We start from the raw sequence: 18,281 nt of genomic DNA, 5'->3' as shown, positions 1-18,281 counted from the left end.
TAGGATTGTAGGATGTTTTCCTCTCGAAACATGTCTGAAGCCTCCCACACCTGAACTAGAAGGTCAAAATGACCGTGTTCTGTCATCCCAGGGATTCTTTTTCTTACCTGGCAACTTTGAACTTGGGGAAAGTGATGCTGTTCTTAATAAATAAGGTGAAGTTTTCGGCTGCTAGAAGCAGCGGTGGTCTGTAAGACACAAGCATTGGTGGCCACAGGAAAAGAGGAATGGTTCCTCATCATGCCCCATTGATCAAATCTGGAATTCAGTTGTGTTAGAATGCCTGTGTGGGTTGCCATTTATATACTTCCTTCCTTAAAGCATTCATGCCCCCCACCCTTTAGCTCAAAACGCTCCCAGAGCAGCTGACATAGCAACGTGACAGTCCATGCCCTCAGGCGTACAATTGAAAATGAAGACACGACATGGAAGGAAGAAGGTATGGGTCGGGAGGAGGAAAAGAGCAAGTTCTGGTTATAGTGTTGAGCTGGGATGAAAGCACTTCAGGTAGCGTGCTAGAGGGGCTGCTGCCCAATTGAGGAAGGGACAAAACTGGTGTCTCAGCAGAGGTGGTGGAACTGCCCGGCTTTCCCCCTGTCCCTCTGCTTTTCAGCCAGGTTGAATGGCTGCCATCTTTTATCTCAAAGACCAGACATTGCCCTGTAAACCTCTCACTGAAGTGAGTGGAGGAAGGGAGAGTCTTTACACCATTCCCTCTGTGGTCCTGACGTTTGCCCCCTCCCTCACCTGCTCAGGTGTGCAGATCCTCAGGTGTGTAGCGCAGCAGGTGAGGGGCAAACGGCCGTTGCAGCTGCACCACATAATCCCCATTTTGGCACTACTTTTGCCCCACTACAAGGGGGCCTTCTTTGAGTGCCGAGGGGCAGGAAACAGGTACCAAGATGACCCAGGTGCTGGAGGAAACTCACCTACGAGGAAAGGTTACCAACGTTTGGGGCTTTTTAGCTTCGGAGAAAAGGGAGAACACCATAGAGGTGTACCCAATTACGGCAGCGCCACCCTCTGGCCATTCACAGCGGTGGCTCTGCTGAGCAACAATTATGATGCCTGCCTAGAGTGACCATATGGAAAGGAGGACCGGGCTCCTGTATCTTTAACAGTTGTGTAGAAAAGGGAATTTCAGCAGGTGTCCTTTGTAGGCGTGCAACATCTGTGAAATGCCCTCTTCATCACAACAGTTAAAGCTGCAGGAGCCCTGCCCTCTTTTGCATCTGGTCAAGAGGGAAGGGCTCCTGCAGCTTTAACTGCTGCGATGAAACGCATTAGGTAATCTTCTCCAGCCTAGTACTCTCCAGAGGTGGGTCTAAGACAATATCCCATGTTCTTGTGAAACAATGAGGACTAGTGTCATTAGGAGGAGGAAACAGAGCCCTCCCTTCTTACTTTGGAACTTTGTCATCAATCTCCACTGGGCACCAGCCAAAGATTTCGCAGGTCTTCGCCGTACGGCTAAAATTCACGCACCTCCCGGTCATGATCCCTGAAGGAAGACACAGGGCATGGGGCAGTGAGTAAGAGATGATCACTCTAGAGGCCGGCAAGATATATGTGGAGTCTCTGGACCACCCCTTCCCTAACCTGGTGCCCTCTAGATGTGTTAGACCACAACTCCCATCATCCCAATGCATGCACCCGCAGCATTGCCTTACCCATAAGGGGGTGAGGGAAGAGAAACGTTAGCAGTGTGCTCCGGGAGGGAAATAACACAACATGGGCATTTAAACGGGAGCCCCTTGAGACCAGTAAGTCCAGGTCTGAAACAGCTGTCTTCACTATTTTTCATGCAAGAGACACTTTAGCTTCAAACCCCAGCCCTGAGGCTGCTGGAGGGGGGCGTGCGTTTCCTAGGCCACAAGGGCCACCTTTCCTCTCCTCTGCACACCCCTTGATGTTGTTCAAACAAGACCTCATCAGTGTGTGTGTGTGTGGGTGGGTGGGTGTCTGTCGCCAGGAAATCCATCCTTCCTTTGCCTCGCAGAAGTTCTGCAGCGTGCTTGACTCGGCTTGCGTTTGTGGCTTTCCCCTGAACTCCAGGGACTTTTTTGTGTGTGGCGTATTTATGTGTGTGCGTGTCGAGCCGTATCTTGCGCAGATAGAAACGTGCACAATTCCTACGACATCCCAACCCATCGCTCAGTCCGTAAGTGACGAGGAGGGCAAATTCCAGCAGACTCACTCGGACCTTGGCTTGAGATGGATCTTTTTCTGGACACTAAAGAGGTGCTCAACTCTACTCAGCACCGCAATGTCTCCCATTGCAGCTCCACATTGATCTCTCTCACGCTTGTGCGTTCAATTTCTTCTGCGCCTGTGCAAAGCACCACTGCAGCTAGCCAGTCGCGTTGCTCTTTGCCTTTCGGCTCTTCTGATTGCTCCTCTTTGCCACCTCCTTACAGCTGATGAAAGGCAGGTCTCCCGGTTCCCCAACCCCTGAAGGTTTTCCCAGTAGCCCAGATCACAGCTTCTGAGCCGCTACTGAAGCAAACACCAAGGCAAAACTAGAGAGCCCCTGCTGAGAGTGAGCAGATACTGGAGAGAGAGAGAGAGAGAGAGAGAGAGAGAAGGTGAACAGATAAGAGAAAGAGAGGACTGAAGAGCCTTGCAGTGAAGAACACTGGTCTAAAATGACCCAGCTGCGCAACTGCTGGGAATGGACATAACGCTGCATATAAGTACACACATCAAGAAATATGAAGAGTGGCTGAAACCACCCAGTGTCTTGCAAGACAGGCTCTCTGCTCCCAGGTGCGCTTTCTCACCTTGACCCCGACGAAGGAATTTCCCTTCAGTGCATGCCCCGTCTTCATCACACTTCCCTGCCTCCGGGTTCTGAGATGAGAAAGGAAAAGAAAAGGGAGCCATTCAATAACCAGGGTGCATTTTAGGTATAACTTCGCCTTTGGCTTCTTACACGGGCTGGGGATTATGGGAATTGTAGTTCAACATACTTGGAAGGCGCCAGGTTGGGGAAAGCTGAGGTAACCTATTGGTCAACGCTCATTCTGTTTTGCCTCTTGATTTTCTCTCTTTCTCTCTGCTAACTGCCTTTCTAACAGGAGGCATCATGGCTAAATAATCCCATCATCTCTCTGCCTTAAGCCCTGGTCAGAGATCTGCACTGCCTCTTTAAGGCTGTCCACTCAGCCAGGTAGGGGGTGGAGCCTGAGAGAGGTTTATACCTGGCTGTCCAGGTATAAAAAGCCTCCATCCCATTTCTGATCCTGTTGGAAGCCCATGGGTTGCAAAGAGCCCTCCTTGGTGTTGCAAAATCCGGGTTGCCTTGCCGCCCTGAGCCCCGTGGTCTCCTCCCTGGGGACCAGAACAGGGCACTAAAAAGTAAATATGTAGATGAAAATAATAAACTACCAATTACCTCCGGGCACGCTTCCTGTTTCTGACCGCGGGTGATAATGAAGTTGGTCATCACCACGAAGGAACTGTCCCCCTAGACAGGGAGACAAGTCTTACTTGCTGTTGTTAAACTACTGACAACCGATTGCTGATCATCCGGAGAACGGCTGGTAGTCCCTGACGTAACTTCTCCCCACCCTCTTCCCAATGGAGAAGTGGGCACAAAGACCCAAGCGATTTAGAAAGGGAGTAGTGTTCCTTCCCAATATTATTTTTTTTGGTGAGGGAAGACCCCCCCAAACCCCCAAAACTTCCTGACTGTTAGAGCAGTACGACAATGGAATCAGTGACCTAGGGAGGTTGTGGGCTCTCCCACACGAGAGGCCTTCAAGAGGCAGCTGGACAACCGTCTGTCAGGGATGCTTTAGGGTGGATTCCTGCATTGAGCAGGGGGTTGGACTCGATGGCCTTGTAGGCCCCTTCCAACTCTACTATTCTATGATTCTCAGCCGCTGTCCTGAGAAAGGAAGCAGCCAGCTTTCTCTAAAACAGGGCTAGGGAACCAGTGAGAGCCATTGTGGTATACTGGCTAAGGTGTTAGACTGGGAGTCGGGAGACCCGGGTTCTAGTCTCCACTCGACCATGGAAACCCACTGGGCGACTTTGGGACAGTCACAGACTCTCAGCCCAACCCACCTCCCAGGGTTGTTGTTGTGAGGATAAAGTGGAGAGGAGGATTATGGGTTCCTTGGAGGAAAAAAGGCAGGATATAAATGCAATAATAAATTAATAATAAATAACTAAACTTCAAAACCAGGGGCTAATTTCAGCTCTCCCAATCCAACATTCTGGGGTGGGTGGGTGTGTCCCCAAATGGCCACGCCCCCTCCCCTGGCCACCCTTTCTTCAACCCCACCAATCGTTTGGGCCTTTCTTGGCTTTTGTATATCCCCCTCCCCTTTCTAAAAGGTTGAAATGCCTCCCCTGAGGCTGAGTGACCGGCAGGGAAGACCTTTAAGCGACAATACACTGGGAGGTTTGCTACTTTTGGCCCTGCCCACTTTTTCTTCTGGCACCGCCCATCACTGAAATGCAGCCTGCAAGAGCTTGTCCGAATGAAGCAGGTTCTGGTGTACACAGGCTTACTGCCTCGGATATTAGAGGTAGCACCTAGCCATCAGGGCTAGTAGCCCTTGATAGCCTTCTCCTCCTGGAATTTATCCACCCCCCTTTTAAAGCCATCCAAATGGGTGGCCATCACTACGTCTTGTGGAAGTGAGTTCCATAGTTTAACACTGTGCTATGTGAAGAAGTCCTTCCTTCAATCTGTCCTGAATCTCTCACCCATCAGTTTCACCCGTTGGGTTCTAGTATTATGGGAGAGGGAGAAAAAAATGTCTCCTGATCCATCTTCTCCACACCAGGCATCATTTTGTCCACCTCTATCAGGTCTCCCCTTGGCCTCCTTTTTTCCAAGCTGCTCATTTGAGTTGCCCTTTTCTGCACTTTTCCCAGCTGTATAATTCCTTCTTCTTTTAGGTGCAGTAACTAGAACTGTACACAGTATCCCAAGTGTGGTCGCTCCATAGATTTGTTGAAAGGTAAATTTGTATTTGTTCCCCTTTAACGAAGAGAGAGAGACAGAGAGAAAACGAAGGGGAAAAGGTGTGTGCCTTGGACGCACCCGTCCCCCAGCTCCGAATTCCGTACCTGGGGCGGGAACACATAATCGGCCACGTCCCATATGTGGGGTCCCATCTCACTGGAATTGGTCAGCGTGAAGCCTTTGAGTTTCACCGAGACGGAGCTGATGATACCGTCCTTTGACTGGTACCCTTTCTCGTAAAGGAACACCCATCTAGGGGGAAAAGCCAGAAGAAGAAAATCATTCATAAGTGTGGGAAGTAAAAGCAGTTTGGTACCAGGTTCGATTTCCGCTATCTCCAGTTAGGGCTGGGGAAATCTCCTTGACAAAACCCTGGAGAGGTGTTGCTGCTAGTCAGTGTTGACAAGACTGGGCCAGGTAGACCAAGGGCCTGAGTCAATATAAGGCAGAAAACCCCTTTCCTTGGCAATAAACCACAATAATAATACATTAAATGGGGCGGGCCCAAGACATTTTGCTTCCTGAGGAAAAGGAAAAGATGCTTCCTGTGTCCCCACCCCCGAATGGCAGTTGAATCTTTCTTCAGTGCTGCTGTCTCTATTGCAGTGGTTCCCAATTGATGGTTTGCAGCGCGTAACGCACCCAGGGGGTCCGTGGCACCATTCACATATTAGCTCTGCAAGGTCCGCATTTTAATAAAAGAAAATACGCCGTCTCCCGTGCTCTGTTGCTTCCATGGTGACGTCATGCGCAAAAGCACCTGTGTGATTTAGCGGCTAGCTTCAGAGATTCCTTCCCTGCACCTAATCCGGAAAACTCATGGAGAAGGAATCCTTTTGAATGTGGTGACGTACAACTAACAACTCTCTCTGCGGAAGAGCGAGATGCACTTGTTGACGCGACTTGTGTGATGGTTCACTGAAATCATTTTTCAAAGAATATAGACTGGACCAATTCTGGACGAAGGTTTTTCCTGATTATAAGAAGTCGGGTGAAAAAGCTTTGAAACATCTCGTTCCCTTCTGTTCCACATATCTTTGTGAACAAACATTTTCGACATTTTGTTATATGAAGAACAAGCATCGAAATCGGCTCGACGTGGATCCAGAATTGAGATTAAAAGTAGGAAATATTGAACCGGATGTGGAAGGGATTGTTCGAGACAAAAAAAAGGCAGGATTTCTCCCATCGCATTTAGGTTTAGTAGCTGCTCGACAAGTCATAATTTGTTCCATTGTAAACTAGACGTTAGTAAAATTAAATCCGTCTTTATATTCCTAACTAAATCATTGTCATTTTTCATGGTAATATCACAAATTTTATGGTCTGTTTTTTAGTATACATAAAATCCTTTGCTTATTAGGGGCTACCCCTTATTTTTTTTCCAAAAAATTGCTTCGCACATAGAGATAACATAATTTTCAAAAGTAGGGGGTCCATGGCTTGGCATTTGAAAAACAAGGGGTCCCCAGTACTTAGCTAATTGGGAACCACTGCTCTATTGCACCTGAGGACAAGGACGTGTCCTGCTTGGTTGGGCCCTAGTCAACAGCTGGTTGACCACTGTGTGACCAGAGTGCTGGACTAGATGGACCCTCGGTCTGATCCAGCATCTGGGCTCTTCTGGTGTTCTTAAGATAGCTCTTGGGGCCCAGGATAGGCAATTTGGTACACACACAGTTCTGTGCTCCAACATCTTGCTTCCATAAGAACATAAGAAGTGCCCTGCTGGATCAGACCAAGGGTCCATCTAGCCCAGCACTCTGTTCACACAGTGGCCCATCAGCTGTTGACTAGAGACCCACAAGCAGGACATGAGTGCAACAGCACCCAACCACCCATGTTCCCCAGCAACAGGTGCACACAGGCTTACTGCCTCTGATGCTGGAGGTAGCACACAACCATCAGGGCTAGTAGCCATGGATAGCCTTTGCCTCCAGGAATTTATCCAACCCCCTTTTGAAGCCATCCCAATGGGTGGCCATCTCTACATCTTGTGGTAGTGAGTTCCATAATTTCCACTCGCTGCATCATCAGATTCAGCTGCCTGAGGCAGTTGCCTCACTACAGGGCCGGCCCTGTAGGGACAGACTAATGTGTCACTTCTGCTTTTTCCCAGATCCATTTTTTAAAAATAAATAAATAAATAAATAAATAAATAAATAAATAAATCTCAAGTTCTCCCTGTCCCCTTTTGGAAGAAATGTTAGGTATTTTTTAAAAAAATCAAATAAACCCACCGGACAAAATCCCTAGGACCCAGACGTACGCCCAACCCTTGGGTGATATCTCCTCTGCTGTCACGGAAAATGAGGAAGAAGTGATTTCTATTAGATGGGGCAGGATTAACCCTTAAAAGGAGTCCGTCTTGCCGTAGTGTGGGACCGCGATGAGTCCTTGCTGAAAGCATTCGCTTTGTGTGCCAGGATTCACGGGAATAAAGCCCACAGCCTCGTAGCAAGAAAACAGATTTCTCTCCTTTTTTAGCCTGGCAGATGCAAGGAGATCTTTCCAACTGGGTCTTTGATTTCCTCTAGAAAGAAACGGCTTTCCTTACAGACGCCGTGGCTGGCCAGGATTGAATTAAGCCCTGTAGATTTGCTGGTGGTTTAACTTTAAATTAAACCAGTTAAAGAGTAAGAAGGAAAAGATCTGAGGCCGGGGGAAATTAATCTGACACACAAACCCCAAGGAAAAAGAGGATAAGGTCAAGGCCACGTATGGCATTTGAGACTGAAGTGGAATTAGTTGCTGAAATACTTTACGTTTTTACTAAATATAACCTGCATTAGAACTTCGGGGTATAGCTTTGATCAGGCAGTGCGGCATGTATGGGGAAAGGGGTGCTGGTGTTAGGATTCCACCTGCCAACTCTTCCCACAAACTTTGTGCGACCCGAAGAGATTGCAGGCCATTTATCCAAGGTGGTTCCCCAGCCAGCTAGGACTTTTTCTCCCCCTGTCTAAACATGCATAGGATTGTAGGATTTTTACCATCTAAACATGCATAGGATTGTAGATCTTTTTACTGTCTAAACACACATAAGATTGCACCCTTCAGCGATCAAGTTGAAAAGCTTGACACCTTTTCTGCAAGCAGAGTGGGGATGGATTGTAGAGTTCAAGTGAGCCTCTGTAAGTGAGGGTGTCCTTGAAAGGATTCCTCCTGCTCAATTTAATAACCGAGCAAGTTCAGAACATGCCAGGCGGTCCTATAGAAAACCAAATCCTGAGGTGTCTAGGCCTTTAAGGGTTAAAACCAATGTCTTGATTGAGCCCAGAAAAAATGGTCAAGCTGTACAGGTCCTTCAAGACAGGTGTGATATAGTCCCAAAATCGTGTGCCGATTAACAGCCTAGCTGGTACATTTGGCACCAGTTGAACTTTCCAGACAGGGCTGCTGTTAGTAGGCTGTAGTCTGGCACCTCCCTGGATCTCTGCCTGTCAAGCAAGCAGGGAGGGGCCCCATTCAGGTTATCTTGTCCTACCCCCCCCAAAAAAAAATCAAGGGTAGCCCCATGGAGAGTGCATTGCAGTAGCCTAAACGCGACGTAAACACCATAAAACAACAGCAACATACCCATACAAACTAAATACATACATACCAGAATCGTTTCAGATCAACATCGTTTTAGATCAAAACCTGCTAAGAGGAAAGTAATAAGATAGGGAGGAAGTCAGCCCAATCATTTGGGTTAGAAAACTCCTGGGTGCCACCACTGAGAAGGCAGTCCCAACAATAGCCTCCTCCTCCTCCTTCCCTGGTGTCCAAGAGAATGGTGAGACCATGAGAAGCCCAGGAACATCTGTAGGACTGGTGAGAATGGTGAGACCATGAGAAGCCCAGGAACATCTGTAGGACTGTGTTTCTTGGCTCACGCAGAGATGCCTTCTCATCAGAAGCTGGCAACACGCCCATTGCAGTTGCTCCAGCAGAAACATGTATTCTTTGGGATGACAGAACTTATTTTATGGGACTAAAATTAATGCCCCCTTGACTCCCTGCTGGGCTTCTCGTTCCCAGCCTCTTGAGCGATGGCAAATGCCAGTGACATTACGAGCCGGAAATGTCTGAAAAGTTTTGCATTGGTAGGAAATTCCCATACTATAGGATGTTTACTTTATCCGGCCGAGCCAGACATCCCCATGAAATAGACATCCCCATAAAATCTCACACTTTGTCCTGAGTCTTCGGCTGGGTGCAGTGTCCAGGTTTTCAATGTCTAGTTCAGGAATCAAAATCCATATAATGTGTTTTTTTGCTGTCTAGCTCTTTCCTATCTCTCCTCTCTCATCTCACCCTATTGCCCCGCTCGTGCTCTTCGCTCCTCTGATGCCATGCTTCTCGCCTGCCCAAGGGTCTCTCCTTCCCTTGCTCGGCTTCGTCCATTTTCTTCCGCTGCCCCTTACGCCTGGAACGCTCTTCCAGAACATTTGCGAACTACAAGTTCAATCGCAGCTTTTAAAGCTCAGTTAAAAACTTTTCTTTTTTCTAAAGCTTTTAAAACTTGATTTTGATCTGACTTTTATACGGTTAGTTTTACTCTACCCTGTGCCTGTTTGGTGCATTCTCTTCCCCTTCTTATTGTTTTATTATGATTCTATTAGAATGTAAGGCTTTGTGGCAGGGTTTTGCTATTTTACTGTTTACTCTGTACAGCACCATGTACATTGATGGTGCTATATAAATAAATAAATAAATAAATAAATAATAATAAGGATCCAAACCTTAAAAGCCTATGAGTGTGACAAATGAAGTCAACAGAAGAGTCTACTGTGATATAAAAGATGTATATTCTACTACAATAGTATCAATGGTCTATGTGCATCATCTGTTACAACACATGATCAGGATATCCTTAACACTTCATTGAGGTGCAAATGTGTGTTACAACACAATCAACCCAAGAATACACATCCATATTGCAACATACAGTTGGTGGACAGCCAATGCTATGTTGTTAGTGTGTGAATGTGGTTTCATACTCTTGGCTATTCCATCAACTCTATGTTATTTATTTATTTATTTATTTAGAATATTTATATACCACTCCTCATTGAAAAAAATTTAGGAGCGGTGTACAAGGTAAAATGAAAATAAAAACAGAATAAAACAAGTTAAAACAAAATTTAAAAAGAAGCAAAAAACAGAAATCCAAGGCTGTATGTTAAAGAAAGGCTTCTTGGAATAAAGATGTTTTCAGGAGGCGCCGAAAGGAGTACAAGGTCGGAGCCTGCCTGACTTCCAGAGGCAGGGAGTTCCACAGGACGGGGGCCACCACGCTGAAGGCTCTTCCCCTGGTGGATTCCAATCAGAGGATGGATCTAGGTGGAACCACCAGGAGCAGGCCCTCGGATGACCTCAGTGACTGGGCAGGTTGGTAAGGGAGAAGGCACTCTCTCTCTCAGGTATCCTGGTCCCAAGTGGTTTAGGGCTTTGTACACAAGTACAAGAACCTTAAACCTGGCCCGGCAGCGAATAGGCAGCCAGTGCAGTTCCCTCAGCAGAGGAGTTCCATGCTGGAAAGGGGCAGCTCCAGACGACAGCCGAGCTGCAGCATTCTGCACTAGCTCCAGCTTCCGGAGCAGCTTCAAGGGCAGCCCCACATAGAGCGCGTTGCAGTAATCCAATCTTGAGGTTACCAATGCCTGTACCACCGTGGCCAAGCTATCCCTGTCCAGCAGAGGCCGTAGTTGGTGAACCAACCGAAGATGGTCAAAGGCACTCCGAGCCGTGGCGGCTACTTGAGCCTCCAACGACAGAGATGGGTCTAAGAGTACCCCCAAACTACGAACCTGTTCTTTCAGAGGCAGAGCAACCCCATCCAGAACAGGCCATGAGCCTGTCTCCCGGACTCGGGAACCACTCACCCACAGGGCTTCCGTCTTGCCAGGATCCAGTTCTCAGGAAGAAGGAAGGAAGGAAGATCTGATCTCACCAGGAGCCTTTGCTCTGGTGCTCGCTAGGAAGAATGACACCATTGGGAATTGTAGTTTTCCCCAGGGCGACAGCAAATGGCAGGGAGGGGGGGGGCAGCTTCTAAAACTGGACTAGGTTCAGAAAAAAAGCCAAGCCCATCTTCCCAACCTGGTGTCCTCCAGGTGTTTTGGACTACAACTCCCAACAGCCTTAGAGCCAGCATGGCCAATGGTTAGGGATGACCCAAGAAGTTGTTGTTGTTGTTATTATGATTATTATTATTGAGACTTTTAACCTGCCTTTCAGGATGCACTGCCCTGACAAGATAGCTTATGGTATTCCAAAAAGAAGTTACAATTAAACACACCCAGAGCAATAGCAGCAGAGAATGATTTTAAAGCATTGAATGCAGACTGGAATAAATAACGCTTCAGGGTCTCTTTTAAAAGCTCCCAGCGATAAGAACATCAGAACATCAGAAGTGTCCTGATGCTGGATCAGACCAAGGGTCCATCTAGTCCAGCACTCTGTTCACGCCGTGGCCAAGCAGCCATCAGCCAGGGACCCACAAGGCAGGACACGGTGCAACAGAACCCTCCCACCCATGTTCCCCAGCAACTGGTGCACACATGACGGAGGCTGTTGGCTCCAATTTCGGTGGGGATGTAAATCCATTCAGAGTTTTAGTCAGAACCATCTAGAACTTTAAAGGAGTGATCCAAGTTGCTGAGCCGTACCCTCAAGATGCATTCAGCACATTGGATAGCTCCTTTTGACTTCTGGCTGCTTTTGACTGTAACTCAGAATGGATTCCCCAGTGACTAGTGTACACAGGCTTTCTGCCTGATTCTGGAGGTTACACCTAGCTGTCGGAACTAGTAGCCAAAGAATCATAGAACCATAGAATAGTAGAGCTGTAAGGGGCCTCTAAGGCCATCGAGTCCAACCCCCTGCTCAGTGCAGGAATCCACCTTAAAGCATTCCTGACCGATGGCTGTCCAGCTGCCTCTTGAAGGCCTTGAGTGTCGGAGAGCCCACCACCTTCCTGGGTAATTGGTTCCATTGTCATACTGCTCTAACAGTCGGGACATTTTTCCTGAAGTTGAGCCGGAATCTGGCTTCCTTTAACTTGAGCCTGTTATTCCGTGTCCTGCACTCTGGGAGGATCGAGAAGTCATCCTGGCCCTCCTCTGTGGGACAACCTTTCAAGTCCTTGAAGAGTGCTATCCTGTCTCCCCTCAGTCTTCTCCAGGCTAAACGTGCCCAGCCCTTGATAGCCTTCTCCTCCAGGAATTTATCCAGCCCCCTTTTAAAGCCATCCAAATTGGTAGCCATCGCTACATCTTGTGGTAGTGAGTTCCATAGTTTAACCACGCATTGTGTGAAGAAGTCCTTCCTCTTAACTGTCCTGAATCTCCCATCCATCAGCTTCATGGGATGACCCCCAGTTGGGAACTATATATTTTGAGAGAGGGAGAGGAATGTCTCCCTGTCCACATTCAGTCCACACCCTCCATACCATGCACACTTTTGTACACCTCTATCATGTCTCCCCTCAGCCCCTTTTTCCCAAGCTAAACAATTGTATTTTATATTGTATTTTACGATGGATTTTCTTGGATTTAATTGTTGTGAAGCACCCAGAGAGCTTGGGCTATTCGGCGGTATAGAAATATAAGAAACACATAAACTAACTAACGAACTGTAGGGCATCTACAGTATTTCCAGTTCCTCTTTGGAGGAATCTCAGCTGATTTCCATGACCAGTCCAACTTTAGCTCACTTATCTCTTGTAGGAATGGAGGTACCTGAGAAGATCTATGAAGATGGAAGTTGTTTGAAGATGGAAGATATATGAAGAGCTAAGCTGGGGACGGAGGATGGTATGAAGAGCAGATGGCAGATATATGAAGAGCGAACCTGGGATGTTCACGCTGTAGGACGTTTATCATTATCACATCCAAAAGGACTCTTGCGCTTGTAAACACCCTGGAGCATTGGTGTACATTTTTGGCTGACACCATTTTAAAACGGTCGCCCTTTATTTATCACTGTTTGAAATGCACACAGTTTTTCTGTAGTGTGCTGGAAGAGGTATCTGGAAACTCTCTTGTTTTGTGGTGACAGCTCTTTGCTTCCCGGAGCACGCCTTATTTCTCCCCTGGGGTGATGGATTGAGAAACGGAAGACATGTATGACCGTATCTATACAGGCCAAGCGGCCTAGGGGTTACAGTAGCCTGCCAGATGTGTTGGACTGCAAATGGCCATTCTGATTGCCGATGATGGGGGTTGTGGTCACACACATCTGGGGGACACCAAGTTGGAAGGCTTGGGTAGGATGTCCTACAAGAACTGAGGAGAACCAAGTTCAAATCCCCGCTTGGCTATGAAGTTCACTGGGGCCGCAGCTAGACCTAAGGTTTATCCTGGGATCATCCAGGGTTCGCTCCTGCCTGAGCACTGGATCCCCTGTGTGTCACCCAGATGAACAGGTTTGACCCCTGGACGATCCAGGGATAAACCTTAGGTCTAGCTATGGCCTGGGTGAGTCACTATTTCTCAGCCTAATCTAGCTCACACGACTGTTGTGAGAAATCGAGGTGGAACTACATACATCACCTTGAGGTCCTTGCAAGGGTAGTAGATAGACAGATATATCATTTGATAACCTATCTATCCTTTCTTTACACACACACACACACACACACACACACACACGTTTCCCCTTGGAATCCACAAATTACAGAAGGTTTTTATAGCTGTTGTAGTTTGCAAAGAGCGAAAGACATTTCTAGGATAGTAGAGAAACAGTAGATAGTAGAGAAACAGAGAGAGAGAGAGAGAAGTGAAAGAAAGAGAGAGAAAGAGAGAGAGAAATAGAAAGGAAGAGCAAAAGAAAAAGGAAAAAAGGGAAGAGAAACTGAGCCATAGGGAGGTACTGGTTCCTCTCTATTCAGCCCTGGCTAGGCCTCATCTAGAGTATTGCATCCAGTTCTTAGTTCCACACTTCAAGAAGGATGCAGACAAGCTGGAGCGTGTTCAGAGGAGGGCAACCAGGATGATCAGGGGTCTGGAAACAAAGCCCTATGAGGAGAGACAGAAAGAACTGGGCCTGTTTAGCCTGGAGAAGAGAAGATGGAGGGGAGACATGATAGCACTCTTCAAATACTTAAAAGGTTGTCACACAGAGGAGGGCCAGGATCTCTTCTCGATCATCCCAGAGTGCAGGACACGGAATAATGGTCTCAAGTGACAGGGAGCCAGATTCCGGCTGGACATCAGGAAAAACTTCCTGACTGTTAGAGCAGTACGACAATGGAACCAGTGACCTTGGGAGGTTGTGGGATCTCCCATGCTGGAGGCCTTCAAGAGGCAGCTGGACAGACATCTCTCAGGGACGCTTTGAGGTGGATCCTTGCAGTGGGCAGGGGGTTGGACTCGATGGCTTTGTAGGTCCCTTCCAACTCTGCTATTCTGTGATTATGAATATTTAAGTTGTTTAAGCCTTGAACAATCCGATGCGGCCACAGCTTGACTATCCATAATGGCTGCTTGCATCCACTACTTTTTTGATTGTGTGAACTGGGCAAGGAGGCTGGTCTGCATTTCTACTCAGAAATAAATCTCTTTGAGATTGAGCCATATGGCTGATAAAACAGAACTTCATTTCATAAGAGGAAGGAAAAGGCTCAAACTAACATGTACACAGCTAAGATCCAGCATGCTCTTTTCCAGTGCTAGCCCATCCATGTCAACTCAGAGGAAAACGCTCATTGAATTCAATGGGACGTACTGCCTGGCACCTCCATCTACACACTTAGGAGTGGGTCCCAGTTCAGTACCGAAGCCTCTTTAAGGCCACTGTAAACAATACTGAACAAGGTGGACCAGACGTCTGATTTGCTATAAGTCAGGTTCTGCTGTTCCTACATCGCTCTTTTGAATGTTCAAATGGTTCCATATGAACTAACTTGTTGCAATGTTTATACCCGCCCTGTGGGGTACGTTGGTATTATCGTCCCCATTTTGCAGATGGGCGACTGAGGCCAATAGGCTGTGATTCTCCTAAGGCCACTGAGTGATAGAAGCTGGGATTTGTGGGGGGGGGGGGGGCGTTCACAGGACTACTTTTGAGCAGCTACGCAACCCTGAATTTGGTGTCCACTAGGCATTGCGGTGTCCACTAGCCTTCTGGATATTTTGGACTTCAGCTCCCACCAGCCCCAGCCAGCATGGCCAATGGCCAGGAATGCTGGGAGTTGTAGTCCGAAACTTCTGGAGAACTGGGTTGGAGGGTTAGAGAAGAATCAAAGGAAAAAGCTCAGAAGGGTTCAAATCCCTGCCTGGTGGCTTTGGGTGAGTCACGCTCTCTCAGCCCAACCTACCTCACAGGGTTGTTGTTAAGATAAAAATGGGATGTGTGAATTTATTTTTTTATTACTTTTATATACCGCCCCCATAGCTAGAGCTCTCTGGGCGGTTTACAGAAATTCTAAAATTGAAATAGAAATGAATATACAAAATTTAAAATAGGAACTTTCAGGGGGCAGGATGAAGCCAGGGAACAAATGAAACGAATAACAAATAATAATAAAAACCCACATAAATTATGTTAGCGGTCCTGGTTACTCTGTTGCTGCCCCTGGGATTTACAATGGTTAATAAAGGTCTTATCTTAAACCAAAGTCAACACACAAGTTTAAGAAGGCTTGTAAAGTGCAAAATTCAGTTGGAGCTATCATTAAATAAACTTTAATGAAATTTAATAAAATAACTAATCCGAACTATAAAGTATGAAAACTAATTGAGCTTCAGCTATTGGGCGGTATAAAAATGCAATAAATAAATAAATAAAATAATTGTAAACATTTAATTATATAACAAGCCATATGGCATTTGGTTTGTTACTCAGTCCAAAAACACAGTGATCTAAGTTATTTCTAATAATCATAGAGCAATCTTCATCACAGGGATAAAGAGTTTTATCAAAACTATAGCCAAAAACCCTAAAAAAGAAAAAGAAAAAAGGTTTCTAATTATCCAATTCAGTCCTGCAAATAATAATTAAAGATAACAACGCACTACCATGTTACCAACACACAACGCCTAAAATTAAACACACAAATTTGAACTGATAAAAATGCATTTACCAGAAAGTCACTCTTGCGTAGCTTGGCTAATTTTATCTTTCTCCGTCAGTTTCTGGATGCATCAAAAGAGGAAGTGAAGAAATGTTTTAATAAATGAAGTGAACATATATATAAGGGAGATCAAACTCTTTATCCCACTGATGAAGACCCTGGAGGTTCAAACGGGACAAGAAGATATATACTAGTACAGCCTACTACATGGTTATTAGAAACTACGTTTGCATCTACTTTCCATTTCGGTATAACTTTATATGGCTTGTTATAGAATTAAATGATTACAATGACTTTCTATAATTTGCAGCAGGGATTCGTGATTTCGTTTAAAAGTAGCTCCGTCCGAATTTTGTGCTTTAAAAGCACCCTCAAAAACATTTTGCTTTGTGCCATGAGATTTAAACTTCAGAGCCTTCAGCTTCCAGTAAAACATACTACAACCCCTGGGGTGGTCCATTCTCAGCCTGTGTCCTAGATGTGGATATTACTACAGCCATTTTGGGGCTTGCTGCTGTGGTCGCAATTTTGGCGGTGCCCAGGAAAGGAGGCCACCCCAGCTGGGTTCTGGGAGAGGGGTAACCCCTATACTACCGGTTCCACTGAACCAGTCTGTGAAAACAATTAAACATTTACTTTCAGTGAATAAAGGTGCAATCCTATGCATGTTTACACAGAAGGAAGTCCTACAATCCTATGCATGTTCAGACAGAAAAAAGAGCTACCCTATGCATGTCTGCCATGCTGGCTGGAGTTGATGGGAGTTGGAGTCCCCACCCCTTCTTCAGCATGGCTGGTTGGGGGATTTATTTATTTATTTATTTATTGCACTTATATACCGCTCCCATAGCCAGGGCTCTCTGGACGGTTTACAGAAATTCTAAAATTAAGATAAAAACGAGTCTACAAAATTTAAAATTCTAAAACATAGAACATACACACATAAAGCATTAAAAACCGTTAAAAAAACCCTAAACATGTGGGTGATTAAGATGTGCCGCCGTATGCCTGGGCAAAGAGGAAAGTCTTAACCTGGCGCCGGAAAGATAGCAGCGTTGGCACCAGGCAAGCCTCGTCAGGGAGATCATTCCACAGTCTGGGGGCCACCACCAAAAAGGCCCTGTCCCTCGTTGCTACACTCCGAGCCTCTCTCGGAGTAGGCACCCAGAGGAGGATCTTAGATGTTGAACGTAGTGACTGGGTATATTCACGTCGGGAGAGGCGTTCCATCAGGTATTGTGGTCCCAAGCCGTGTAAGGCTTTATAGGTCAAAACCAGCACCTTGAATTGGGCTCGGAAACATACGGGCAGCCAATGCAAGCGGACCAGAGCAGGTGTTATATGGTCAAACCTTCTGGTTCCCGAAATCAATCTGGCCGCTGCATTTTGCACAAGCTGCAGCTTCCGAACCGTCTTCAAAGGGATGCTTGGAGATGTAGGACCTTTTTTTTCTGAGTAAACATGCAGGCCTTCTTGCTGTCTAAACAAGCATAGGATTTGCATGCTTAGTCAATTATAGTCAGGTGTAGTGGTTAGAGTGTCGTATTTGGACTGGGGAGGCCAGAGTTCTAGTCATGAAACTCACTGGGGGACTTTGGGCCAATCACTGACTCTCAGCCTCACCTACCTCACAGGGCTGTTGTGAAGATAAAAGCAGAGGGGGGTCGTGTTTTCCATGCAGGGGGCGGGGGGAAGACAGGATATAAATGCAATGACAAAGAAATATCGAGGATTCAATAGAGGGCAATACATTATATTCATTTGGCTAGGAGCGCATTTATCCAACAAGGCACTGGGCTACCAGTGGCCCATCAGGAGAGTTGGACATCTTTCTGGTGGGGCCACCAACCACCAGACACTTACCCTATGATGTACGCGAGGACCACCAGCTGGATGAGTCGGAAGGTCAGGCCCACTTTTTTATTACGCACTAGGACCATCCGCGGGGTGTCATACTCGAAGAGGAACGAGGACAGGTTCGTCGTGAATTTCTGCCCCATCCTGGCTGGGCGCCTTCCGACCGTCGGTGGTGGAAGCCTCCCGGCTGATCCGTGCAGCGCTCGCCTCCCCGGTGTTTCCGTCTGCTCCTTCTGCCTTTCCCCGGGAGAGTACCAGAGAGCAAACTCTCCGGGTGCAGAAGTTCACTTTACATCTCCTTAGATGGTCTGCGGGGTGGGGTCGGGACGGGAGATGGGTCTGTTTGTAGGAAATGAATCGAATCGCCTCCAAACCACCCCCCAA

At 46.9% G+C, this 18,281-nt stretch overlaps 1 protein-coding gene across 2 annotated transcripts in view; it reads right to left on the bottom strand.

The window, feature by feature from the left end:
• P2RX1 (purinergic receptor P2X 1) overlaps positions 1–18,281 on the bottom strand; it is a 61,089-nt gene extending 42,808 nt beyond the window's left edge. For both annotated transcript variants that reach the window (XM_063146392.1, XM_063146391.1), the window contains exons 1-6: positions 17,904–18,281; positions 5,083–5,230; positions 3,395–3,466; positions 2,781–2,850; positions 1,405–1,501; positions 108–188 (exon numbers count right to left, since the gene is read on the bottom strand). In XM_063146392.1, coding sequence (XP_063002462.1) covers positions 108–188; positions 1,405–1,501; positions 2,781–2,850; positions 3,395–3,466; positions 5,083–5,230; positions 17,904–18,040 — 605 coding nt within the window. In that variant the 5' untranslated portion in view covers positions 18,041–18,281. The remainder of the gene's footprint in view (positions 1–107; positions 189–1,404; positions 1,502–2,780; positions 2,851–3,394; positions 3,467–5,082; positions 5,231–17,903) is intronic.

The sequence above is a fragment of the Elgaria multicarinata genome, chromosome 22, assembly GCF_023053635.1.
Source record: "Elgaria multicarinata webbii isolate HBS135686 ecotype San Diego chromosome 22, rElgMul1.1.pri, whole genome shotgun sequence".
Taxonomy (NCBI): domain Eukaryota; kingdom Metazoa; phylum Chordata; class Lepidosauria; order Squamata; family Anguidae; genus Elgaria; species Elgaria multicarinata.
The sequence above is the reverse complement of the archived record's forward strand: the minus strand, read 5'-3'. Positions and strand labels throughout refer to the sequence as shown.